This window comes from Malassezia globosa, assembly GCF_000181695.2.
Source record: "Malassezia globosa CBS 7966 chromosome Unknown mgl_sf_3.1, whole genome shotgun sequence".
NCBI classification, from domain to species: Eukaryota; Fungi; Basidiomycota; class Malasseziomycetes; order Malasseziales; family Malasseziaceae; genus Malassezia; species Malassezia globosa.
In genome coordinates, this window is record NW_001849871.1 from 81,384 (window position 1) to 101,616 (window position 20,233).

Genomic DNA, 20,233 nt, shown 5'->3' on the forward strand with positions numbered 1-20,233 from the left:
TGACGCGGATTTAATGAAGGCAGCAAGTTATACGCCACACAACCAATACCGAGTGAAGCGTCCACTTCGACACTCGTCTTAAATTTACGTCCGAGCCTTTTTAGATTTCCCTCCCAGCCTTGAGTATTGAGAGTTAACGCAAATACGACACCATCGCTGACTAAAGATCTTCTCCACTGTTCTTTATGTTCGTGCGCGCGACCGACAACAATGTGACAAAGAAGCGTCCAGGCATTGTGGCAACTCGACTTCTTCCCAGGATCTATGCTGGTCCGAAGGCTTGTTCAGCCAAGAGCAGTGCAAGTAGCAAGAACTAAAGGTCAGGGTCTGATTCGCACACGTGCGTCTGTTCTTTCACGTTGCCCTCGCTCACCATCGCCCCAAGCTCGTAAGCTGTTTTGTATGGCCGGTGAGATTCGCATGTTTTCTACTATGACTTCATCGCCACCAGGTGCCGGGTTGGCGCGCAGCAGTAACACAGGCACATCAGGATTTGTGAAACACCACATTAAACTCGATGGGGGCAAGCAAATTACATATGAAGCATTCGAGGGGTCAATGGAGAAACCTCTGATTGACAAGCGCGAATATAAGCTGATTCGTCTTGAAAATGGCCTTGAAGCACTTTTAATCCACGATCCAGAAGCAGACAAAGCAAGCGCTGCGATGGATGTGCGCGTGGGTCACCTGAGTGATCCAGAAGGTCTTTATGGCATGGCGCATTTCTGCGAGCACTTGTTATTTATGGGCACCAAAAAATACCCTCGAGAAAATGAATACAGCGAGTATCTGTCGAACCACAGTGGCAGTTCGAATGCTTTTACGTCACTTGAGAATACGAATTACTTTTTCGACGTCGGTTATGCACACTTCGAAGGCGCGCTTGATCGCTTCGCGCAGTTTTTCTTAGAGCCACTGTTTGATCCTAGTTGCTCAGAACGTGAAATCCGCGCTGTCGATTCAGAACACAAAAAAAATTTGCAATCAGATCTTTGGCGTTCTTTTCAGCTGGACAAAACTTTGTCAAATCCTTCACACCCCTACTCAAAGTTTGGGACAGGCAATCTCGCCACGTTGTGGGAAAAGCCGCGCGAGATGGGACTTGACATTCGTGATGAGCTCCTCAAGTTTCATGAAAGGTATTACAGCGCAAATATGATGAAGCTCGTTGTACTGGGTCGGGAATCTACGGCCAAACTCACTGAATGGGTCGCCGAGAAGTTCTCGAACGTGCCGAACAAACAGTGCGATGTGCCTTCATTTCCTGGTTCGCCACTGAGCGACAGGGAGCTCGGTACTCAGGTGCTTTTCCGCACTATCAAGGATGTCCGTTTGTTAGATATTACATTCCCATTTCCCGAACAAGCTGATCTATATCGTTCCAAGCCAGGACAACTACTCTCTCACTTGATCGGTCACGAGGGCCATGGCTCGCTTTTTTCGTGTCTTAAGCAGCGTGGATGGGCAAACTTGCTCAGTGCAGGCTCTGCGATTCACGCTAAGGGCTTCGAGTTGTTCAAAATCAATATTGATCTTACGCATGAAGGGTACGAGCATTATGGAGATGTTGTTGCCGCAGTCTTTCAGTACATTGATATGCTCCGCGCCAAGCCGATTGAGCAATGGCTGTACGAGGAAGTTCAGCGGCTGAGTGAGCTTCGTTTCATCTTCAAGGAAAAATCATCGCCTGCTATGTACAGCTCGACACTAGCGTCTCAAATGCAACACAGTTTGCCGCCCGAATGGCTGCTTTCGGGGCCCTACGTGCTGCGCGAGTTTGACGCACCATTAATCAGCTCCACGCTTGAATACTTGCGCCCTGACCGCTGTCGTTTGATGCTCGCAGGTCGTGAGCCACCAGCTGGTGTTTCATTGGACAAATCAGAGACATGGTATGGCACTGAGTACACGATTAAACCTTTTGTGCCAGAGATGCTCAATTCTTGTGAGACATTGCAGGGTCTTTCAATGCCGCGTGAGAATGAATTTATCCCTCATAATCTCGAAGTGCTTAGAGAACCGAACGGTGATATCCCACCATCCAACCGCCCTCAACTCTTAGAGCACACGCCTAAGGCTAGACTTTGGCACAAACAAGATGATCGCTTTTTTCTGCCCAAAGCCAACGTCGCGATGCTCTTGCGTACGCCATATGTCAATGCTTCGCCACGGCATGCCGTCCTTTCGCGTTTGCTTGTTGAGCTAACGAAGGATGCGCTTTGTGAGTACTCGTACGATGCGGACGTCGCGGGCTTGCATTACGACGTTGACAGTCACCTGGACGGCGTCGACATTGTCGTTGGTGGCTACAATGACAAACTTGCGCACCTTTTGGAGTCTGTGTTGAACACCTTAACAAAACTCCAGGTTGACGAGAAGCGCTTCGCAATCGTTCATGACCAAGTGCGACGGAACTACGAAAACTTTGATTTGGAAGAGCCGTTCCAGCATGCTGCATACTACTCAACCTACTTGGTGACGGAGCGAATGTGGACGCAGCATGAAAAGCTACGGGTTGTGAACGACGTTACAGCGCAAGACGTTCAGAAGTACATTTCTGAGCTGTTCCAGCAGATGCATGTGGAGATGCTTGTTCATGGAAATCTAACAAGGGACGATGCTCGTCGTCTGCTGGAAACAGCCCAGCGTCACCTGCAATATGAAGCACTCGATACGCATCACACAACTCCACCACGGTCTCTTGTGCTCTCGCCCGGCTCGCGCGTGTCTTGGCGAGTGCCTGTGGCGAACAAGAGCAATGTGAACTCTTCGCTCGAGTACTACTGCCAAGTTGGTGACCCGAGTGAGGTGAGGCTACGTGCAACGCTCGCTCTGCTCGCTCAGATTGCAAGTGAGCCATGCTTCGATCAGTTGCGTACGAAGGAGCAGTTAGGCTATCTTGTATTCAGTGGTGTTCGCACGTCCATTGGTCAGATGGGTTTTCGAGTAATCGTGCAATCGGAGCGAGATTCAGACTATTTGGAGTCGCGTATTGACGCCTTTTTTGACCAGCTCTTACATCAGTTGCATGAGATGAGCACGGATGAGTTCCTTGCTCATCGCAATTCCTTGATTCACAAGCGGCTCGAATCTGTGAAGAATTTGGCTGAGGAGACGAACCGCTACTGGCAAAGTATCCACTCAGGTTACTACGACTTCATGAATCGGCAACGGGATGCCCAAGTGCTTGAGCATTTGACTAAGAATGACGTTATTGCTCTCATGGAGCATTATATCCATCCTAGTAGCCCTCGGCGTGCCAAGACCGTCACTCATCTTCAAGCGCTACCAGGTGACGAAGCGAATACAGCACAATCTACTACACCTTTGAGCAAGGAAGCTCTTGATGCATTCCTCCATGTACTTGACTCTCACGGTGTAAGCATTCCGCCGGAAGCACGCGATGCCCTTGCCGTGCAGATGACAAGCGTGGAAAGCCTTCAGGCGTTCGTCAAAGAGGCTTGTGCCTCGGGTGAACTCCCGCCGAGCCTGTCTGAATCGGCACTGTGTGAAGAAATCGATCGATCAGCTAAGGCGCATCCTAAGCAAGCGCTCAACCTTGCGTCGGATCTGGCATCGGCACCACAAGACGTGTTAACACCGGAAGAAGTGCGAGATGTACATGCGTTCAAGAAAAGTCTCACCCCAAGCGCAGAGGCAAAGCCCGTGCTGCCATGGGACGTGTATCAGCAAGAACCCCATGACCCAGTGGATGATTCTTTGTACAGTTCGTCAGCACCTGTTGATGTGCATGCGAACATGTAGCTGGAAACTACATAGCGAGAGAAAATATTGTCCGGCTCAGACTACAACATAGAATGCACACCAATGCGAGACCGCAATCCTGGCTTGGTTGCCAGCCGTACGATTTATGTACTATAGCGAAAATTGGTATGACTTTACTTGCGGATAACCTTTGGAGCCTCATTACCGCGGACAAAACCGTCGATACCGGCGTACGTAGCATCCTTCTCGATGTGCTCAATGCGAAGGAGTGCGTTGTACTTGCACACACGCTCCGTGCGCGCAGGCGCACCGGTCTTGATGATACCAGAGTTGAGAGCGACAGCAAGGTCGGCAATGGTCGTGTCTTCTGTCTCACCCGAGCGGTGCGACACCATGACAGCCCAGTTGTCCGACTGAGCGAGCTGAGCAGCCTGGATCGATTCGGTGATCGTGCCGATCTGGTTGATCTTGAGCAGAAGACCGTTGCAAGCCTTCTTCTCGATGGCCGTCTTGATACGCAGCGGGTTCGTAACGGTCAAGTCATCACCGATGATCGTGACGCCGGCCGACTCGCGCAAGATCGTCCAGGCCTCCCAGTCGTCTTGGTCGAAGGGATCTTCAATCGACGTGATGGGGTACTTCTCAATGTAACCCTTGTAGATCTTAGCGAGCTCGGCACCAGAAATCCATTTGCTTGGGTCCGAGTTCGGGTTCTTGAAGTCAAGGTCGTACTTGCCATCCTTGTAGAACTCCGAGCTGGCCACATCAAGCGAAATGTTGACGCGGCCCTCGTAGCCGGCCATCTTGATCGCATCCATCAACAAGTCCAGCGCCTCATCAGCCGAGTGCAGGTTCGGTGCGAAACCGCCCTCGTCACCAACGTTCGTCGCGTCAATGCCGTACTTCGACTTGATAACCTTCTTCAGCGTGTGGTAGACTTCTGTGCCGATCTGCATCGACTCTGTGAAAGTCTTCGCACCCGTTGGCACAATCATGAACTCCTGGAAGGCAAGCGGGTTACCTGCGTGCGAGCCCACCGTTGATGACGTTCATAGCAGGGGCTGGCANGATGTGTGGCGAGCCCGTGTTCGCCAGGCTCGAAAGGTACTTGTACAGGGGCATGCCCTTCTCACCAGCGCCAGCCTTGGCAACGGCGATCGACACACCTAGGATGGCATTCGCACCGAGCTTGCCCTTGTTGGGAGTGCCGTCCAGCTTGATGAGGAAGTCGTCCACTTCTTTCTGCGACGTCACTGAGATGCCCGACTTGATCAGCTCAGGGGCAATCACATCGTTCACATTCTTCACAGCCTGGTTCACACCCTTGCCGACCCAGCTCTTTGAGTCCTTGTCTCGCAGCTCGACAGCCTCGTGGATACCCGTCGAGGCACCTGACGGCACAGATGCACGGAACAGACCCTTGTCCGTCACAAGGTCGACTTCGACCGTGGGGTTACCACGCGAGTCAATGATCATGCGTCCCTCAATCTTCTGAATGCTCATGCTGGATCGTTTCAGTGTTGGTATGAGAGATCCACCCCCATGGGGCCGGCTTCCCGACCTTTTCAATGCATTCACATCCCGACAAGGGTCCTGCTAGGCCGCGGGGTCAAGAACCGCCCCATTGTAAATCACGTGATTAAAACCCTTCATCCAAACGCACTCTCGCACACGGGTTTGACGTGTACGTGTGTTGATTGCTAGGCTGCCAGGACCAACGAGCGCTGGGACCCTAGGCACCACGAATTTGCTCTTCTCCACGTGTCCTGCTTCAAACTACCGTGCGGGTCCGACGAGTTTCTTGACGATGCTATAAGGCGACGAGCTGCCATGGCAAGTCGAGTGCTTCGCGCCACTCTTGGTCATTTCGCGGCAAGTCAGGACATGGACGTGCCGTATATTGATATGAAGGGCGGACCATGCACTGTACAAGAGGGGCATGCATCGCTCGAGGTGTCGAGTTTATAGGCTCAGTCAAAGCATATGGCGGCTTGTCCAGATCGCTGACGCGCATGCTTAGTTTTTGCAAGTGCAATAGTAGTACACGCGCAATAGCAGGATATGCTCTCAGCGAGTAATTTTCATACAGCGTGCTTACGAACTGACGTAGTGTCCATGTGTATTGCCTAGTTCGCACAGTCGCACAGGCTTGATTAATGAAGCGGAGCGGGTACGCGGTAGCATTCGTCACTTGGCCCTTGTCACCAGGCTGGCAAAGGAACAATGCAATGAGCTGCTCCTCACGCTCTACTCGGTGCCGAAGATATCGGCGTAGAGCTTCTTTACCCTTGGGAATGACGGGACCGTGTCCGGGAAACAAGACATTCTCCTGAGACATACCCGACATGGGTGTCCCGGTCACACCGAGCGGTGTCGCCTTGCTGGCATCGAGGAGAGAAAGTCCGCGCTGCAGGCTGTACATGTACTGAATGAGGTCTTCAAATACCGTTGAGCCTCGACCCAATACATTGTCACCCGTTAGCAGTATTCGGTCCTCCTCCAGCCAGAGCATGGCATGATCAGCGGCATGCCCTGGCGCGTACACGACGCGGAGTGTCGATGCAAGTTCTGGGTCTTCTGGGTCACATACTCGGATCTGATCCTGATCCTCCAGAGGCCACATGAGCTGCGGAAGTCCATCCGCGCTTGGTGCATGTGCGTACGCATCTGGTGGTACATGTGACGCTCTTTGCGAGAAGCTCGTATCCGTGACGGGATCGGGGACTTTGCGCACTCGAGGAACTGGTACATGGATTTCAGGCGCTGCTTCACGCCGCAGCTTGTGCAGCATTCGGAGAACAAACGGCACCCCGCCCACATGATCATGATGCCAGTGTGTTAAAACGCTAGAAATGTAAATTGAAAGACAGTCACAACGTACATATCAGTGATAGCTATGCGTACAGGCAATGCTTCGTCACTCACGCACAGGTGGCCTCGCAGGACGCACTCCAATATGGGCGCATACTCTTCTTTGGCATCACCTGTGTCTACCAAAATGGCAGGTAGGAGCGTATTTCGATCATCAAAGTTCCAATCGCATGGTGGCATAATCAAATAGGTGTTGGTACCTGGTCCGTAAGGTATGAGCACGAATAAATGCTTTTGTACATGACCAACTTACCGTTGAGCGTGAAAGTGCTCGGATTTTGTCCTAGGATTCGCACGGTACGCGTGTTCAAACGAGTGATATCGGTCATCGGATCGAGTGGTCGGCTCGTAGGCGCGCCCGAAGCTCTTGCTACTGACGCAGCCATCATCGCCTGCCGAGAAAGACGCATTTCTCACCAGGACTGCTAGAATTGTGGATTCTTTTTTTTTTAAATTGTAATCATTATCTGACGCGCGAATTGTTCTTGACAGCCCTCCAGCGCTATTGAATCAAGCAGGCCATCTTCTCCCACCTACGTCCTGGTTCTTTCCACGCATCTCTTTTTTCCCATGAACATGTCCCTTGATTCGACGAATCCAGCAGCTGCCACAGAGGATTTGGGTGATCAAGCTGCGTGGACATCAACGGCCGAGCCTACGGCAGGCACTGTGGCCGAAAAAGAGCGCCTCGTGCGTCAGGTATTGTCATTGCAAAGTGGAATGACAGGTATGTTTGCAGTTTGGGCGAGCCTCGCTACACACACACACACACACTCATACACATACATTTCAGGTACTAACATTCATTTGCTTCAGCCTTGCATGAACGTCTGGCCTCAGTCCAGCGTGACTGTAAAAACTACGAAAATGAGAATGAAATGCTACAAACGTACATCGATGGCATCACGAAAAACATGGCTTCCAAGCCATAGCCGGAGTGCTTAGAATCCACCAAGCCTTTTCTTGCGCGGTTGTGCTGCCATCGAACGCCGCCGAGCATATCTCCCTGGCTCCAGCTGCGTTTGAACCACACCATCTTGTGAAGAAGGTGGTTGCGAAGATTGCATTGATGAGTAGATGGGTGAGCTCGTTGGCTCATCATTCTGCCTGGTGTGTTTCCCGGGCTTATTTGAACGACCAATGGAAGGCCGCACGATTTGCGATGCTGATACAAAGCGTCCGGCAGGGGTTGAGTTTAGTGCAGCGCCTGCGTCAAAGTCTAGCCCACGGTACGCGGGACGGTATGTGTACGAGTCAGTGGACGTGCCAATCGGCCATTCACTAAGAAGCAGACGAGCTGCGTCGGTCAGAGACACCGATTTATTGGCGTCATACACAGACAGTGATGTCGTTGGACACCGTGGTTCTGACCGCTGATCCCAGTACCAGTTTACGTTCTTTGGACGTGCGTGCTCATCGTTCCCATGACGCGCTGTCTCGGCGTCAGGTGTTGGCGCGGCTGCTGTATAGCCGAGCGACAAAGAGAGATCTAAAGCTTCTTGCTCCTGAGCCTCTATCACATGCTCGTTGTCATTCGCACTTGGCACGTGCAAGTATTTGGATCCCAACCATGAAGCCAGCTGGGGCATGGTTGTACAAGGTTCTCGTGCAAACTGCATACCAACCAAGCACGCATTCTTAAGCTGGTGTTCTTGCCACAAACGCTGCAGTTGTTCGGCCAGATCCTTGTTAGCCCTTATCAGTCTGGCACGTAGGATATAGTCCATATGCATGTGTGAAGAGCCTGCCGCATGCTTGCCTGAAAAGGTGTGGTATAAACGATCGAGTCTGGCATAAGCATTCGTGTAGTACGTACAAAGTATGTGTCTTGTCCACCAATGCGCGTGGCACCCTCTCGAGAGCTGCGAGCTGGCGTTGCGTCTCGGCTTCCTCGATTGAGCGCTCACTTATTCCTAGATAGCTCAGCAAAACAACTTGCGAGGTATGTGAATACCCAATCTACCATACATACCTTTGAACACTGCGCGGAAATCCATCTGTGTTACTTCCATTCGCCCAAACGGGCCAGGATCATACGTCTGCTTCGCATCTTCAGCTCGCTTGCATAAACCATGCGCCCAAGCCACTTGAATAGGTTCGTCGTTAGACGCGGCTGACGATGCTTGGACAAGCTGCATCCAAAGAGACCCACGCATCGTTTGCTCCACTTGCCAAAGTGTTTTACTTGAATCAGTTGATCCACCAAAGCTGTTGAGGCCAGTCGCAAACGCGGGGGGAGTTGGAGATGCAGCTGTTATTTGTGTGTACGGCACAGCACTTCGAAGTACGTGAGGCGCGTCGAATGTGAGCGCGTGCGTGTCATCTGCCTGCGCTCCGTACACGGTATGAAGACGGTTTTTCTGAGAAGACAGGACAAGATATTCGCCCCCCTCCACATTTGCACGATGCAGCGATAATGTCCTGTCGAACCCACGCTGATGATTCCACGAGCTCCATGGAACAGTTGGGAAGCGTACGTCATAGTACTGAACGGCATCTGTCGTCGCAACAGCCAGTAACGTTGATGGCATTGGAAGCTGGGATACTGCTAAGCTTGTCACTTTGGCTCGGCGCATGGCCTGTGGCGAATAAGACGTGCTTAAGATCATGCTAGGCTCAGGCGCTCTCGTATCGATTGCGTGCACATCATAGCATGAGGATGCGTAGAGAATATGCGGCATAGAAGATGCTAATTTCCACCATCTGTCATCTTGCACGGCTTCCAAAGACGCTAGCACCGTCGTCGTCTTAGCAGCCGCATCCCATAGACGCACTGTACCATGCGTGTCAACGGCGTACGTACGGTCATTGCGTGCCACTTCTGCTGCTGCGTGTACATCCATCAGTCGTGTACAGACGTGCTTGCCAGTACGTATTGTGTCATGCACGTGCAAAACAAATCGCGGTTCGTCTCGTGGTGGTGTGTGTTGGTTGTCCGATGTCAAGGTGCCCAAGAGTAGCGTCGTGAGCGTCCGAACAAGAATGCGCACCTGGCCGTGCACAGTCAACCATGCTTGTACTTGTACAATTGGGGCTCGCGTGCGCAATGCAGGCGTGCCTGTTCCCAGGGCGCCGAGGTTAGGAAACGCGCGAACGACTGTCGCAACTGCATGTAAGTAGGTGAAAGGGCTCAAACATACACAATTCACAACGATCCTGGCCACCAGCGCACAAAATTAACAGGCTATCACCTCCATAATCTGCAACAATTGAAATCGTGCTTCCAACAAGCTCATCACCGGCAAGCGCTTGCTGAATACTTTTCTGCTCGTCGTCCAGCATAGTCTTGGCCAGCAAGCGCGATGGAATTTGTATCCCTGGATGGTATCTCTGCATGAATCGAATAGATTGTAATGTACGATCGTAGATGGATTGGCTGTAGATATCTGGAATGGGGTACGGACTTGTATCCGGAAAGAGGCATACGCCCTGGCTGGCCGGACGCAGCATGCGAACATTCGATCGTTGCTGTCGCCCCGGCACATACCACTGGACACGAGACGTGTGCGACTCTGCGCGCACAAGCTCCGCAGAGCCGCTATCTTCCAAGTTTTCTAGTGAGCTCGTATTGGCCGACTAACTTTGCCTCGCGCACTAGCGTCAGATGTCTTGGCTACTTTGTCTGCCAGGCAGGACGCGTGTGTAATTTGATGTAGAGTTTTGGAGCTCATACAGGTTCATGTGGAGGCTCATGCGGGCAACGGTGATATGTTTGTGTCGGCAAATGTAACACGTGTGCGCCCAATGCCATCGAGCTCATCAAATACGTAGGCGGGGCTAAGATAGCCCCTGAACAATTATGAAAGGTTTCGTGCTAATGAAGCCCTGCATATTGGGAACTACCTGTATGTACAAACATACAAACTCAAACCATTCCCCGTATGGACCCATACACATAATCATACACATAGTTATACAGAGTTAGACACACGTAACCATAATCTACTTTTGAGTAGAGGGTAAGGAAGTCGATGCAAGGATCTGTGAGAGCAGATGATCGACCGTTTCACGCCTGGACTCGGATCTCTGAGGTGGTGTTTGTGGAGTCAACTGAGTTGCAGATGCGACGCCCCGACTCTGTGTGAAGCGAGGTGTTGGAAGGCTTGCAGCCGAGGGAGAATTATGGAACTCTGGACCAGCGTATGCGAGCGGTTCAGGCAAAGGAGACGATGAAGATGATACTTTTGTAGAAATTGGAATCTTCGAAGGCGTCATCGGTGTCTGAGAATCTCGCACCTTCGTTAAATTCTTGTTCTTGCCTTTGGGCGCATTCTTACTCTTGTTCCGATCTGCCGAAACTTTGGTATTCGTAGGCTTCGAAAGCTGGCTCCCCTGCGTACCAAATGTTTCCATATCTTTAGCAGTCTCTGCGCGATCATATGTCGGGCCCCGACGATTGGACTGTTGGAACAGCTCTTGCTGCCACGTCAGGCCGCTGGATGATGGCGTTGGAGGCGTTGTGCCTGATGCTGTCATTGCGGACGACGGTGCTGCTACATTGCTTGAAGCTGAGGGGAGTTTGTCTTTTCTTTTGCCTCTCGCAGGGTTGCTGCCGGTAGCCGACTTGGGCTTCTCGCTCTTGCGATTCGGCTTCCATGTCTGGGTCAGAAGTTCTTGTTGCCATGTTAACGGAGTTGGCGTAGAAACATGGGGCATAACAGGTTGCATTAGTGTCATGAAGAGCGGCGTGTCAATGCAGGTGCTTGTGGGAAGACGACGTATAATAATTTGCGTGCACCCAGAATGCCATCGATTGAAGTATGGGACTACGCTAAGGTGTGGCTGGACATCCGCGTTGTCATCCCAGACCTGTTTGTCCAATGCGGCAAATGCACCGGACACGTGGAATGAATGCTGAGTCAGAATTATTTTACGGGTGCTCCACTACGAGATAGGCAGGCACCTGTTTTACGTCGGCGCCGTCATCATAAAACATGAGTCTGTATTTGGTGTTAAGCAATTCGCTTTCTCGTTTTAAGAGCTAGCCGTTGCAGGAAGAGTGTTTGTGTAAGCACCAACGGTCAATACTTGATAAAATGCATACGTACTTTGTTTCTGGGAACGGAGGCATGTATGTTGGGGCCGCCGCCCTGCACTGTAGCCCAGTAGAAGCAGCTTGTATCGGGGTATAACGCCAGCACGCGTGTGCCGACAGCGTAATCCTCGGATGGTAAAGAGTCAATGTTGACAGGTAGAGGAACTATCGAATGGATCGTCGTGTTCCATTTTCTGCATTCAACGTGTTAATCCTCATCATCCTGAGTGTGTCTGAACGTACGGTCCGTTGGGTCCCTCATCTTCGGCGTCTTGGACAACATAGCGTGTCTTATCGCCTTGAATGCACTCAATAACGGTAGCAAGAATCCATTCCTCCTCACCAACATTGTTTCCTTCGGGTGTTTGGCAAAATGCCACTTTTCGTCCACGTTGTAGCGGCAGTTGCGGCTTGATGCGCATCCAATGGGTATTGTCATTTGCCTTTGGAGGCGCACGGTTTTTCCGCATATCAGATCCTGATCCCTTGGTCTTGAGCTCTGTACCAATGTCCTCAAGTTCAGCCGGTTCATCCGTCCTGCGTTTTCGACGGCGTAGCTCAGTTCCTGCCATCCCTGACGATGCCTTACGAAGCGCAATAAGTACATGAATCTGTTCTAAGGCACCAACAATACACCTGCATCGTCAGCATGCAAGACATACCTGTGTTCTTCTTGGACATATCTTTCCACCATGGCGTACAACGCATCCATGTTTTTGGCATCTGAGCTGGCCTTTAACAGTTTTTCATAGCCGGAAAGAGATGATGAGCGAGCGCTATCCAATCCACGAAGTTGTGCTCGCACAACCTGCCATACTTGCACTTCTTCCATCGTCGCACTTGTGCCCCGATCCGTTCTTACGCGACCCGTCATGACATGCCAATTGAGATGGAGTGGGAAAATTTCACTTTTGTCCATCCACCTTCCCCACACACGAAAGCGCCTGAAACAATCGGGCGCCACGATTGAGGCGCGCTCAGGACCGAGTGGGGGCGGGGCAGTATGAATTCCATCCTCCATCCCAATTTTTTTATTCAATGGCTCTTCCAAACTTGAGATCCATCTTCCGATCCTCCCGCACGCCGCTACAGGAGCGGGATCTCGAGCGCGCGGCATGGCTATATTTTTTCGGATTTGTCGCTACTTGCACTACTATAGCATGGATTGCTGCGCGTGTGCATAAGCTTGCCTAAACGATGCTTGCATTGTGTGGTTCATCGTCTGAGTGTGTATTGGGTATGCGAAAAAAAAGGCTAAAGAAAAAAAGACTATTTACGCCTTTGCTTCTTGAGACTCAAGCAAGGCATGCAGCCGAATTTCATCTTCTCGAGCCATGAGCTCTTCAATCAGATATGAGAGACCTGTTCCACTACTGTCATCGCCATCCATGAACCGATGGATGTCGGAAAGTGAGATCCCAATGCGATGGTCAGTGACTCGATCTTGCGGAAAGTTGTACGTCCTCACGCGTTCGCTTCGCTCGGCACTTGCGACCTGTGAGCGACGCAAAGCGCGATTCTCACTCGCCTCTTTCTGTAAATGGATGTCTAAGAGACGCGCACGAAGCACATCCCACGCTTTGACGCGGTTCTGATGCTGGCTTCGCGAATCCTGCATGGATACTGTAATGCCGGAGGGATCGTGCGTGAGACGCACGGCCGATTCTGTCCTATTCACATGTTGACCGCCAGCGCCGCGAGCGCGCATCGTCTCGACTCTTACGTCTTTTGAATCGACAATGTCTTTCGATACATCATTTTCTGCCTGCATTGGCAGCACAATTATGGCCATTGTGCTTGTTTGCAACTTTCCCAAGTTCTGAGTTGCCGGGATTCTTTGCACACGGTGCACACCGGCTTCGAATCGGAGTGCCTCAAATGCATTTGGGCCGTGAATTTGTAAAATGGCTTCTCGATAAGCGTCACCAGCACCGCTAGTTGCTGATACATCCACAGGGGTTGCAGACAACAGGTCCGTGGACCAACCAGCACCAAGCATCGATGGATCGTCTTCATCTTGTGCTTTTTGTGCACGCGTCTCACAAAACTTGATGTACATACGTAGCATTTCCCCAAGGAACAAGCAGGATTCCTGTCCTCCCACACCCTGCCGCAGCTCCATAATCGCTCCTTTGCTCTGAATGCTGCGCGAGTTTGAGAGAATCTGCTGTTTAAGTGCTTCGTGCCGCGCGTCTGCCTCATCACGCATCTGACTGAGCTCTTGCTCAGCCATCTCCAGCATGTCCTTGTCTTTTTCTGTTTCACAAAGCCGTTGTGTGTCCTGCACACATTGAAGTTGTTCTCTCCACGCACTCCATGTCTTATGTACAGCTTCGAGATCTTTGATTCTTTGCGATGCGACCACAGAGGCTTGTGCGTTTTCCATCAGTTGCTGACGTTCCTGCATCATCGCTGAGGCAAGCTTTTCCACCACATCACTTGCCTTGATCGTGGTCGACATCCGCCGAAAGTACATACGTGCAAGCAAAGCATCTCTCAACATGCATCGCCGCACCGCATTCACAACCATCGCGACGTTTTGATCCCCCCTATGTATTTTTTTGTCGCGAGGCGTGTCACTTGTGTTAGTGACGTTTCCGGCTAGTAAACTGTGTCAATTGCAGGCACCAACTTGCCCCAAGCCCACCCACTCCCCTAGCTAAAGAGAATTGCACGTGGCTATTTCGAAGAGCCGGCCTACAAGGGTGTGCCAACAACCGATGTGGTCGGCCGGCCCCAACTCCCACTTCCACTTGAGTGCTGGCTGCTTCGGAACCCGTCGTCTTTGGCCTCGGCTTGTCATTGTGTTGTGTGCCGCGTCGTGATCATGCTCTCAGATCCTACGGCGTACACACTGGTAGCTCCTAATGCAGGCTATCGCCTCGATATGTCTACGCGAGAGCTGCGAACGAATTTGCAGAGTCAGAATGATGAAGTTAAGATCGAGACGCTCCGTGCCATCATCGTATCGACCATCAATGGCGAGCCTCATGCGTCTTTACTGATGCCCATCATTCAATACGTACTGCCAAGCAAGAATAAGCAACTGAAAAAGATGCTTCACTTTTACTGGGAAGTGTGTCCAAAGCTCGATGGTGAAGGCAAACTGAAACAGGAGATGATTCTAGTGTGCAATGCGATTCGGAATGACCTGCAGCACCCGAACGAATACATCCGTGGATCAACACTACGCTTCTTGCAAAAGATTAAAGAGCAAGAGATTCTTGAGCCTCTCGTCCCTTCGGTACGCCAGTGCTTGGATCATCGTCACAGCTACGTGCGCAAGAATGCCGTCATGGCCATTTGGACGATATATGAACGTCACGAGCATCTCATTAGCGATGCACCCGAGCTCATCGAGTCTTTTTTGGCCGCTGAATCTGATGCCACGTGCAAGCGCAATGCTCTCACGATGCTTGTTCACACTGACACACCACGCGCCGTGGAATATGTGTCGAGTGTCATGAACCAGGTGCCAGTAATGGACGAGCTCATGCAAATGGCCGTCATTGAGCTTATACGCACAGATGCCAAGAAAGGTAGCGAAAGAATGACGGACTACATTCAGATCCTGTCCGAATTACTGACGACTTCGAGCCATGCTGTGAAGTTTGAAGCTGCCATCACTTTGGCTGGCCTCGCCCACAACGTGCCTGCTGTCAAGGCCATTGCAAGTGCGCTCATTGACCTTTCAGTCCAAGAAAGCGACAATAACGTAAAGCTGATTGTATTGGATCGTCTGGATGCGCTCCGCTTGCGTCATGAGCATGTGCTGGACCCGTTGGTGATTGATCTCCTTCGTGTTTTGTCGAGTCCTGACATAGACGTGCGCAAAAAGGTACTGGAAATGGCACTTGATATGCTCTCTGTGCGCACAGTTGAGGAGGTTGTGCTCGTGCTGCGCAAGGAACTCGCGAAGACGACGCAGGCACAGGATGCCAGCACGCCGTATCGTCATTTACTCATCAAGTCACTTCATGCTTGCGCAGTGCGTTTCTCAGAAGTTGCCGGCGATGTTATGCTAGAGCTGATGAATTTCCTGAGCGACTCAGGAAGCACGAGTGCTGTGGATGTAATTGCGTTTGTGCGGGAGGTTGTTGAACGCTTCCCTGACATGCGAGACGACATCCTCGGTAAATTAATTCAGTCTTTCCCCGAGTTCCGCAACGGCAAGGTGTACCGTGGAGCGATGTGGATTGTGGGTGACTATGCAACCTCTATCTCTAATGTGAATGATGCGATGCAGCAAATTCGCAAGGTGCTTGGTGAAATCCCTATTCTAGCTTCAGAAAAGCAGCAGATGGATCAGAGTGAGACGGCTGGAGCCATGACAGACGACAATGTGGCTAGCGCACCAAAACCCGTCTCCATGACGCGTGTTCGTGCTGATGGCACCTATGCAACGGAGTCGGCCTTCACGACTGACACAACCACTGACAAGTCAAGTTTGTCGCGGAGCAAGCCGCCGCTGCGAAGCCTGATTCTTTTTGGTGATTATTACACTGCATCGGTGCTTTCCGCAACGCTTGTCAAGCTAGTACTTCGTTTCATGAACGTTTCCTCAGACGAGGGCGCAAAAAATATGCTGCGTGCTGAGGCGATGCTTATTATGACGTCGATTTTGCGTGTTGCTCAGTCAAAGTATGTGACTGCTCAAATTGACGAAGATTCGAAAGAGCGGATCGTCACATGCCTCCAGATCTTGGGAAGCGCGACGCAGTCGTTCGAAGAGGCAGAAGCCGCCGCGCAGGTGTTCCTCGACGAGTCCCGCCGCGCCTATGCCAGTATGCTGACGCATGAGCGCCAGCGTGTGTCGAAATCGAACGAAACGCAAAATCGCGCTCCTATCCAGCAGCCACATCAACAATTGTTGTTCCGTCAGCTTGGCGGCCCTGAAACACTGGATGACGATATTGATTACGAGACAGATCTGAACCGTGCCACCGGCATGGGCACTGTGTCCAAGGACGACTTTATTAGCAAGTTACAACGTGTGGTCCAGTTGACGGGCTTCTCGGATCCTGTGTATGCAGAGGCATATGTCGATGTCCACCAGTTCGACATCTTACTAGATGTTCTCGTCGTAAATCAGACCGATGAGACATTCCAAAACCTTAGTATTGAACTGGCGACGCTCGGTGACCTCAAGCTTGTCGAGCGGCCCTCCTCGTACACAATTGCTCCCTACAGCTTCCAAAGCATCAAGGCCACAATCAAGGTGTCTTCCACTGAGACAGGTGTGATCTTTGGCAATATCGTCTATGAGAAAGCAAGCGTGGGCTCGGGAAGCTCGAAGGACAGCTCCTACGTGGTGCTAAACGAAATCCATATCGATATTATGGACTATATTTCCCCATCGTATGTCTCAGAGACCGAGTTCCGCAGCATGTGGACGGGCTTCGAATGGGAGAACAAAGTCAATGTAAAGACGGATATCTCCGATGTGCGTCAGTATCTTGAGCACATCATGAAGGCCACGAACATGGCATGTCTTACTCCGGAAGCAAGTCTCGCTGGTGAATGTGGATTCCTGAGTGCAAACTTGTCTGCCACAAGTCTCTTCGGCGAAGATGCTCTTGCAAATGTCAGCATTGAGCGGTTGGACAATGGCACAATCCAAGGCCACGTCCGAATTCGATCCAAGACGCAAGGTATTGCTTTGAGTCTTGGCGACAAACTATCTATGGGTACGCGTTGATCGCACAGCGCTAGATGAATTCTAGACTGACATTAGCTACAGCACAGAAATCCTCGTAAATTGTCCCTTTCTGATAGGTCAAGAAATGGCATAGCATGTCCCCTTGCATTATGTGTGTCGTTTGATCAGTGTACTAAATTTAAATTTGCGTTCGGAGTCAGTCTCAGTTTGGCCGCAGCGAGCTGGATTAGATCTAGCAATCGAGGGACGGGATCGCTCCATGACGCCAACCCAGGGATTTTTTTCTCCATTCCATTTTTTCATTCGTCGACTGCCTCGTGGTGGGGCAAACAAATACGCCCTCTCATGCAGAAAACCACCTAAATCTTTGCCTCATTTTTTGTTTGACGCCTTAAAGTGCGCATGATCCACCACCACCCAGTCAGTCCAACACCATGAAGTTCGGAAAAAACTATATCGATTTGTTGGAGACATCACAGTTTTTGCCAGAATGGAAAAATAGTGCGATCGAATACAACAAAGTATGTCCGGTTTTGTTGCGACTTGTAGTGATTGACGCTTCAGCTTAAATCCTTAATTAATAACGTTGTGGATGAGCTGACTCATTATGGTCTCACACCCGATGTTGTCGATGGGCTCTTAAATGCGGAAGAGCCGACGCTTAATAGGACGCAAAAGCGCTCGACGCCGGGGAATATACTACAGCTCAGTCCTTCATTGGATTCAGCCGAGACGAGCCACGCGCACATCTCCTCTGCAGCTCGTTGGTTGTCGTCTCTTCCTAGGGATGAGCGTTACGCTGTCAAGAGAAATGGTCCTAAACGGAAACGTAGAGCAAGCTTCGGCTCTGCAGGTCTGCATCTTGATCGCTCGGAGACATCGCCCGACACATTTTGGGCATCTATCAACGTGCCTGTTTCCTTCGTTGAATCACCATCCCCCAAGCGGAGAAGTCCCGCACGCCGTCACTCCATTGGTGGATCTAGGGATAATTTTGTTACCAGTTTAAATCAGGATCTTCCGCCTCTAGTTCTTCCCGTGGGAGCGTTGCACGAGCCAGGCCAATATGGTCCTGACCCTCTCCGAAGTCGACAATCTTCTCATGATTATCAAACACTGAAGTGGATGCAAGAAAAGCAGCCAGAACTGTTTCCTGACGACGAAACTATTGACACAGATACCATTGACCCCGAGGAATCATCGCATTCAGGCGCCAAGAAGCAGTGGATCGAAGCCAAGTCGGGCCGTAGAGCATGGGGAGAGTATGAACTTTTTGATGACTCTTTTGGTGTACATCCCCAAATTGTTTTGCATGTCGAGTCGCCTAATGCTCTTACACCTGTAGACTCGCCCGACACACCGGGATCTGACCACATGTCTTCAAGCACCTCTTCATCGCCTGGTACATTCACACGTACGCCTCGAAAGAACAGTATGGCTTCTCGCTCTTTGCGGCACTCTATTCAGCAGCTTGATCTAGGGAAACCTGCACAGGAAATACCGACGATAGCCTCACGCGACTACAAGGGAGCTGAGGAAATGAATGAAGTGGCACCTGGCTTCCATCATCGTCGAATTGTGATTCCGCTAAAAGCTGATGAGCGTTTTTTCGATTTGCTCATCTTGGCTATTCGTCGACTTCTTCAGCTACATGTTTCTCAGCAACGAACCCTCACGATGCATGTGGAATCGCTTTGCTCGACCATTGCTGAGGTGGCCAGCCCAGTCAACTCTCACAATGACATGTATGTATGGCGTGAAATCTTCTCTTTGTGGCTCGAATTTGATATATTTGAAGGCACTAGGGAGAAAGACCGTGGTGAAATGAGTGTCGCGGCGAGTGAGTCACGGTTGCACAAGTATTTGGAAGCACTCGAGAAACGCGGTCTCCTTACTCCCCATCAATCTATTGAGCAGCGCGGAAAGACGTTAGCCGGTACACTTGACTCTTGGGCATTGCAAGCATTTTCACCTACTAATCCTTTGACTGATCCGCGCAGCATTGCTACGCTTGAGCATTTCTTGCGTCTGAATGTCGCACTTGTGACTATTAAACGCTTTGAGCGGCTTAACATCGAAACCATCCGCAAATTATTTAAAAAACATGCTAAGAAAACTTCTCTCCATATCAGAGAGAACATTAATCGTATTTCTTCCTCTTCAAAGGCCCAGCAACTGCTGCGTGCTGCTTCCTTTGATTCGCCTATACCCGAACTCGACTGGAGCCATGCCTCCGTGGGAGATGTCTTGAAGTCTTTGACAGCTTTGGCTCCTTCCAAGTTCCAGGCAAGTTTCCAACTCTCACTTCCTCGAATTGTTTCTTGCCTTTTGACGAAAGCCCTTATGCCAGTTCTTCCTAGTGTAGATGATTACAGCTGCTCAGTGTGCACTTCGATTGCTTGGCATCCTATCCGACTGTGTTGTGGACATCTCTTTTGTATCCGTTGCCTTGTTAAGCTTCAAAAGCAGGGGATGAATGAATGCCCTCTTTGTCGAGCACCTAATGCCGTACGCGATGCTGATGAGAACAACCTCGACTGTGATATGATGAAATATCTTCAAGAATGGTTCCCTCGAGAGGTGGAAGAGAAAATCAAGGAAAACAAGTCGGACCGTTCAGTTGAGCAACGTCATGAAAAGCAAGTTCGTCGCAAGAACCGATGGGCTCGTTTCAGGACAAGATATCATCCTGAAAATGAACCTCAGCGAGAATGCGTCATTTCGTGATTCCCACTTGCACTTCAAATCGGTCGTCTTCCATTTTTTTACTATCACGACTACGAAACCTTTTGAATCACTTTGCCACTATATATCGAACTGGTTTGAGATAATGTAGTGTTTCGATATATTTCACAACCATGTATGAAATTTTTTGGGTTACAATTGTTGATGAATTCTTGCTCACTGTTTTCTGAGGCTTAAGGGGCCATAAATATGTATGT

At 50.7% G+C, this 20,233-nt stretch overlaps 10 protein-coding genes across 10 annotated transcripts; 3 read left to right on the forward strand and 7 right to left on the reverse strand.

The window, feature by feature from the left end:
* Positions 1–432: 432 nt before the first annotated feature.
* MGL_1347 (uncharacterized protein) lies at positions 433–3,765 on the forward strand (the record flags this gene model as incomplete). Its single annotated transcript, XM_001731112.1, has 1 exon — positions 433–3,765. The coding sequence occupies one exon, from the start codon at positions 433–435 to the stop codon at positions 3,763–3,765; it is 3,333 nt and encodes a 1,110-aa protein (XP_001731164.1).
* A 134-nt stretch (positions 3,766–3,899) lies between these two features.
* MGL_1348 (uncharacterized protein) lies at positions 3,900–4,682 on the reverse strand (the record flags this gene model as incomplete). The annotated part of the gene is made up of 1 exon (XM_001731113.1): positions 3,900–4,682. The coding sequence occupies one exon, from the start codon at positions 4,680–4,682 to the stop codon at positions 3,900–3,902; it is 783 nt and encodes a 260-aa protein (XP_001731165.1).
* A 61-nt stretch (positions 4,683–4,743) lies between these two features.
* MGL_1349 (uncharacterized protein) lies at positions 4,744–5,229 on the reverse strand (the record flags this gene model as incomplete). Its single annotated transcript, XM_001731114.1, has 1 exon — positions 4,744–5,229. The coding sequence occupies one exon, from the start codon at positions 5,227–5,229 to the stop codon at positions 4,744–4,746; it is 486 nt and encodes a 161-aa protein (XP_001731166.1).
* A 307-nt stretch (positions 5,230–5,536) lies between these two features.
* On the reverse strand, positions 5,537–6,517 carry MGL_1350 (uncharacterized protein; the record flags this gene model as incomplete). Its single annotated transcript, XM_001731115.1, has 1 exon — positions 5,537–6,517. One exon carries the CDS (start codon positions 6,515–6,517, stop codon positions 5,537–5,539), a length of 981 nt encoding a protein of 326 aa, XP_001731167.1.
* A 1,021-nt stretch (positions 6,518–7,538) lies between these two features.
* On the reverse strand, positions 7,539–8,330 carry MGL_1351 (uncharacterized protein; the record flags this gene model as incomplete). Its single annotated transcript, XM_001731116.1, has 1 exon — positions 7,539–8,330. The coding sequence occupies one exon, from the start codon at positions 8,328–8,330 to the stop codon at positions 7,539–7,541; it is 792 nt and encodes a 263-aa protein (XP_001731168.1).
* A 2,209-nt stretch (positions 8,331–10,539) lies between these two features.
* MGL_1352 (uncharacterized protein) lies at positions 10,540–11,274 on the reverse strand (the record flags this gene model as incomplete). Its single annotated transcript, XM_001731117.1, has 1 exon — positions 10,540–11,274. The coding sequence occupies one exon, from the start codon at positions 11,272–11,274 to the stop codon at positions 10,540–10,542; it is 735 nt and encodes a 244-aa protein (XP_001731169.1).
* A 248-nt stretch (positions 11,275–11,522) lies between these two features.
* Positions 11,523–12,506, reverse strand: MGL_1353 (uncharacterized protein; the record flags this gene model as incomplete). Its single annotated transcript, XM_001731118.1, has 4 exons — positions 11,523–11,537; positions 11,646–11,826; positions 11,876–12,268; positions 12,295–12,506. 4 exons carry the CDS (start codon positions 12,504–12,506, stop codon positions 11,523–11,525), a joined length of 801 nt encoding a protein of 266 aa, XP_001731170.1.
* A 399-nt stretch (positions 12,507–12,905) lies between these two features.
* On the reverse strand, positions 12,906–14,093 carry MGL_1354 (uncharacterized protein; the record flags this gene model as incomplete). The annotated part of the gene is made up of 1 exon (XM_001731119.1): positions 12,906–14,093. One exon carries the CDS (start codon positions 14,091–14,093, stop codon positions 12,906–12,908), a length of 1,188 nt encoding a protein of 395 aa, XP_001731171.1.
* A 366-nt stretch (positions 14,094–14,459) lies between these two features.
* MGL_1355 (uncharacterized protein) lies at positions 14,460–17,330 on the forward strand (the record flags this gene model as incomplete). The annotated part of the gene is made up of 1 exon (XM_001731120.1): positions 14,460–17,330. One exon carries the CDS (start codon positions 14,460–14,462, stop codon positions 17,328–17,330), a length of 2,871 nt encoding a protein of 956 aa, XP_001731172.1.
* Positions 17,331–18,416: 1,086 nt separating this feature from the next.
* On the forward strand, positions 18,417–20,018 carry MGL_1356 (uncharacterized protein; the record flags this gene model as incomplete). The annotated part of the gene is made up of 1 exon (XM_001731121.1): positions 18,417–20,018. One exon carries the CDS (start codon positions 18,417–18,419, stop codon positions 20,016–20,018), a length of 1,602 nt encoding a protein of 533 aa, XP_001731173.1.
* Between the last annotated feature and the right edge of the window lie 215 nt (positions 20,019–20,233).